At 59.5% G+C, this 4,858-nt stretch overlaps 1 protein-coding gene across 1 annotated transcript; it reads left to right on the top strand.

Moving 5' to 3' along the window:
• Positions 1 to 3,532: 3,532 nt before the first annotated feature.
• ASCL1 (achaete-scute family bHLH transcription factor 1) lies at positions 3,533 to 4,526 on the top strand. The gene is made up of 2 exons (XM_056515468.1): positions 3,533 to 4,267; positions 4,457 to 4,526. The coding sequence occupies exon 1, from the start codon at positions 3,590 to 3,592 to the stop codon at positions 4,244 to 4,246; it is 657 nt and encodes a 218-aa protein (XP_056371443.1). The 5' UTR covers positions 3,533 to 3,589; the 3' UTR covers positions 4,247 to 4,267; positions 4,457 to 4,526.
• Positions 4,527 to 4,858: the final 332 nt, after the last annotated feature.

Raw genomic sequence — 4,858 nt, forward strand, 5'->3', positions numbered from 1 at the left:
TTCGTTCTGCTTTTCCAAGACAGCATTTAATCATAACGTAAATGGCCTTTAAAAAAGAAAAGAAGTGGCAAGAGAAAAAAAAAAAAAAAAAGAAAAACCATACCAGAGTTGTTTTCTTTTTCTTTTTTTTTTTTTTTTTTTTTTTTTAAAAAAAAAAAAAAGGGAAGGACTTCAAAAGACCTCATGAGTGTGGCTACATTTTAGGCATACAAAAAAGTCACTAGAAAATAATGACAGTTCAAGATATAAGTAAATAAATAAATAAATAAATAAACAAACAAACAAATAAATAAATAAAATAAAAGTGCCAAATGAAAAGGGGAAGAGCTATTTATCACTACATTAGAATTAAGAATTTTAAGGCGCAGGTGCAGGATTGTGCATAGGAGTGGGTAGAGGCGGGGGGATCTTGGAACAATATTTATTATCTAGGAATCTGGTCCCTTACTCTGCCCAGTGAGCAGAGCCCCAGAGCCCCTACTCTGGGCAGTGAGCACACAGAGGAACTGGTGAGACTGGAATTACCTCAGATATGACAGGTGAGTTCATTCCCCGTGGCAGTGGGAGGAAAGACGCAAGAGAGGAAAAGGCTCTGCCCCCCTTATCCATCCCCCACACAAACACACAAATGGGTACAGGGCCACTGAGGCACAATTACAAGTTACACTGGGTACACTGGGTGGCCTCTGGGACTCTCAGGTTATGCCTTTGTAAGAGCCCTCTGAGACTGGAGAAGGGAGCCAAAAACTCCAGACTTACTCTGCCGCTCCCAGGGCAAAGAGCAGGAACATCCCTACACAGTGCTTCTACACCAGTTCTGGAAGTTGGCTGATCCAGAAGAATTAGTATGTTTAAATTGTATATATATGTAGTTTACAGGGCTGCAATTACTTTGATATTTCTTTTAGCGCTTCCCAAAGGCACAATGCAGAGCTGGTGATGCAATAACTGCTTCCAGAGCAACCTGTTCTGACATCAGACAAGGGATGTTGAACAAACCATCCAGAAGACCTGGAACTGAGGAAGTAGAGCTCCCCAAAGAGGAAATACAAGCAAACATTTTATTCTGCTATGGTCTGGCTATTCTGCCCAAGACTGGATAAAATAAGTTTAAAAACTTCCCTTGTGATAAGACAGTGGGCTAGAAGTCAGAAACTGGTCAGTGATCAGTGAAGAGGCCCCAAAATAAATATGACCACACAGAACTACTTCACATTTTTCATCACACGTGCATTAAAAGCTGACATGTTAAAAAATTATAGAAATACTAGTTAGCAGGTACACATTGAAGTTCTGCTGTGCTATGTTTCTGGTTAGCACTTTTTAAGCTCACACACACAGCCGGGGTCAGAGATCCAGTGGCAGATGAGAAGAAGTGATTTCTACAGCTCCAGGCTGCTGTAATTGAGGTCAACAAAAGCACAGGACTTACTTTTGCAGTCATTTCCAGTCCTTAACATCGACTGGGCAGGTCCCCTCCTTCCACACTTTGGAGCTGGTGTGAGTACCAGGGATTAAAGCCACCTGCCAGGGACTTCCTAGAGCCATAACGTCACTATGGCAAGGCTGTCATACCATGGCTCCGGTCTTTTCAATAGGTTAGAGAGCGCACACATCTGAGTTCACACAGTGGAGATGTGCAGAGAGAAGTGGAAATGAGACAAGAGTAGAAGGCAGAAAATGTGCTAGAGATATCAGAAATACACGGATGTGCGAAAGGCAGGAGGGCAGGGAGAGAATGCCAAGACCAGCATTCTCCCAGGCTGCCTGCAGCCCCAAAGGTCAGTGTGACCCCCAAGGAACATCAGCCTCAAGCTCTCAGCACCTCAGTGCTGCTTTTCCTCGTTTGGTCCTGAAACACAAGTGAAGCTTCACCTGGGAGCAGTGATAAATTCCCCTGCATAGGCCAGGTCCATGCTGACTCCCCAGCTACAGGCCAATGCCATTCCACTTTGCAGGGTGCCACGGGAGGAGCAGGGGCTCAGTGACTTCCCTGGCCCAGCAAGCAGACTGAGACCTGGGAAATGGGATCTAGCAGTGAAGGGTGGGCTGACTCCACACCTGCCAGCTCTGCCCAACACACCCTGACTTTATGAGGCAAACCTCCTCCCTCCCCGTGCGGGACTGTCCGCGTGGGACGTGCCCAGGAGTGGTTGGTTCTCTCTGTCCCGACAGGCTCAGCATTCCAGAGGGGTAATTCGAGGTGACTTCTCCCAAGAAGTCCCTAGCCTGCTCTGCTCGTCTCACGCACCCGCTCGCCCGCGGTTGTCGCTGGCTAGTAGAGCCATCAGGGCGCCCGCGGGGCCGGGCACAGGCGGCTCCGGCCGCTGGAGGCGGCGGGGAGAGACAGCCCGAGGCGGTGGGGCTCGGGCACTGACGGAGCTCAGCCCGGCAGCGCTCGGCGAGCGATACCAGGCGGCCCGGCGGACAAGGGACAAGGGACAAGGAGAAGCCGAGGTGCCGCACACGAAGTCCTCCCGAACGCGCCCGTCCCGCGGCGGCAAGGGCGCTTCTCCCGCGGGCGCGCACCGCTCTGCCGGCCCAGGCCGCGGGACGCTCCGTGCCTACCCCGCGGCAGGTGCCGCTGAGGTGGCCCCAGCACACGGCCCCCCAGCACGGGGGATGCCCCACACACCCGGGGGCCCCGCCTCAGCCCCCTCCGCTCCCCGTCCCGGACGCCCCTCGGCGGGCAGCGCTCCCCTTCCCTCCCTCCCTCCCTCACGCTTTCCCGCCCCCGCCCCCCCCGCGGCGCCCACGCGCGCGGCCCCGCCCCGCCCCCGGCCCGCGCGGCGCCCCGGCGCGGGTGTTTGCTCAGGGCCGGGAGCGCGGCACGCGCCGGGCGCACGCACTTGCGACAACAAACCCGCGAGCGGCGGGGGCGGCGCGCGGGGCGGGGGGCGGGGGGAGGCGGGGCCGCGCGGCCGCCAGCGCGTGTGCGGCGGGGGCGCGGGGGCTCGCGTGTGTCCGTCCGTCTGTCTGTCTGTGTGTCTGTGTGTCTGCGTGTGTGTGTGTGTGCGTGTGTGCCCCGCGCTGAAAAGGCGGCGGCGCTCCCCGCGTGGCGGCCGGCAAAGCCGGGGAGCGTGGAAGGCGCAAGGTGCAGGGTGTGCGTGTGTGTGAGCGCGGGGGGCGGCGGGGGGAGGTTTGTCTGTCTGTGTCTGTGTGTGTGCGTGTGTGTGTGTGTGTAGGAGAAGAGGGGGGGCGAGCCCCGTCCGCCCCTTATAAGAGACACAATCCTCAGCCACTTTTTTGCAAAAGGGGCTTTGCAAAGCAGGCTGCGCACACGCGAGCGCCACGAGCCTCCCCGCGGCCGCCGCACGGAGGGCAGAGGGAGGGGGGCGGGCAGAGCCGCCCGCCGGCTCCGCCGTCCGCTCCGTCGGTCGCCGCTCTCCCTTTCCCCTGCCGTCTGTCGCCCAGCTCTTTTTCTAATATTTTTTTTTTAAATTGAACATCGCAAGTTTTTTTCCCTTTTCTCTTTTTGGTTTTCTGGATTTTTTCTCCTTTTTTTTTTTTTTTTTTTTGTGGTGGTGGTGAGCGGACGGGGACCCGCCGTCGCTCGGGCGCCCCCGCCTCGCAGGACGCCCCCTCGCCCATGGCCAGCGGCAGCCCCGCCAGGATGTCCAGCGCCGCCGGGCAGCCGCCCTTCCTGCAGCCGGCGTGCTTCTTCGCCGCGGCGGTGGCCGCCGCTGCCGCCGCCGCCCCTCCGGGGCCGCCCCCGGGGGCGCCGCCGCCGCAGCTCAGCCCGGCGGGCGGGCAGCCCTCCCCGGGCGGCAAGCCCTCGGCGCCGCGGGCGGCCAAGCGGCAGCGCTCCGCCTCGCCGGAGCTGATGCGCTGCAAGAGGAGGCTCAACTTCAGCGGGTTCGGGTACAGCCTGCCGCAGCAGCAGCCGGCGGCCGTGGCGCGGCGCAACGAGCGGGAGCGCAACCGGGTGAAGCTGGTGAACCTGGGCTTCGCCACGCTGCGGGAGCACGTCCCCAACGGCGCGGCCAACAAGAAGATGAGCAAGGTGGAGACGCTCCGCTCCGCCGTCGAGTACATCCGCGCCCTGCAGCAGCTGCTCGACGAGCACGACGCCGTCAGCGCCGCCTTCCAGGCAGGCGTCCTCTCGCCCACCATCTCGCCCAGCTACTCCCACGACATGAACTCCATGGCGGGCTCCCCCGTCTCCTCCTACTCCTCCGACGAGGGCTCCTACGACCCGCTCAGCCCCGAGGAGCAGGAGCTTCTCGACTTCACAAGCTGGTTCTGAGCGCCGGCCGCCCTCCCGCAGGTGGGTAGCGGCCGCAGAGGGCCGGGGAGGCCGGGCGGAGAGCGGGGGGACGGACGGGGGGCGGCGGGGCTCAGCCCCGGGGGAGGGGGCGCAGCCGGGGCTCCCCGCGGTACTTACGAGCGGCTCCTCGGCCCGACGCTGCACTGCTCCCGGCGCGGTTCTGATCTCCTCTCTCTTTTATTGTTACAGGACAGTTGCAAAAGGGAAAAAAAACAACAAACAAAAACCAAAAAAAAAAAAACAAAAAAAAAAAACAAACCACCACACAAAACCAGATCACACACAGAGAGACAAAAATCCACGCGGAAAAAGAACCTGTTGCGTTTCCAGCTCCCCTGCCGTCGGAGGGCGGTGCGGGCACGTCTCTCGGCGGGCGGGCACAGTCGGGGCGGCTCCGGACACCGGCCGGCCTTTGCACTGCGCGGACCGCGCCCGGCGGAGCGGGAGCCCGGCGGGGAGCCCGGGCCGCGGGGAAGGCGCTGCGCTCCTCGGCCGGCGGAGGAGCTCTTCTTCCTCTTCCTCCTCCTCAGCAGAAAGGCGGCCCGTCTCCGCACCTCGCCGCCGCCGCGGCCCTTCAGAGACTTCACATCA

The sequence above is a fragment of the Oenanthe melanoleuca genome, chromosome 1A, assembly GCF_029582105.1.
Source record: "Oenanthe melanoleuca isolate GR-GAL-2019-014 chromosome 1A, OMel1.0, whole genome shotgun sequence".
NCBI classification, from domain to species: Eukaryota; Metazoa; Chordata; class Aves; order Passeriformes; family Muscicapidae; genus Oenanthe; species Oenanthe melanoleuca.

Bases quoted from the DNA above. Each gene is read 5' to 3' on its own strand.
- ASCL1 (XM_056515468.1), top strand. From the start codon at position 3,590: ATGGCCAGCGGCAGCCCCGCCAGGATGTCCAGCGCCGCCGGGCAGCCG.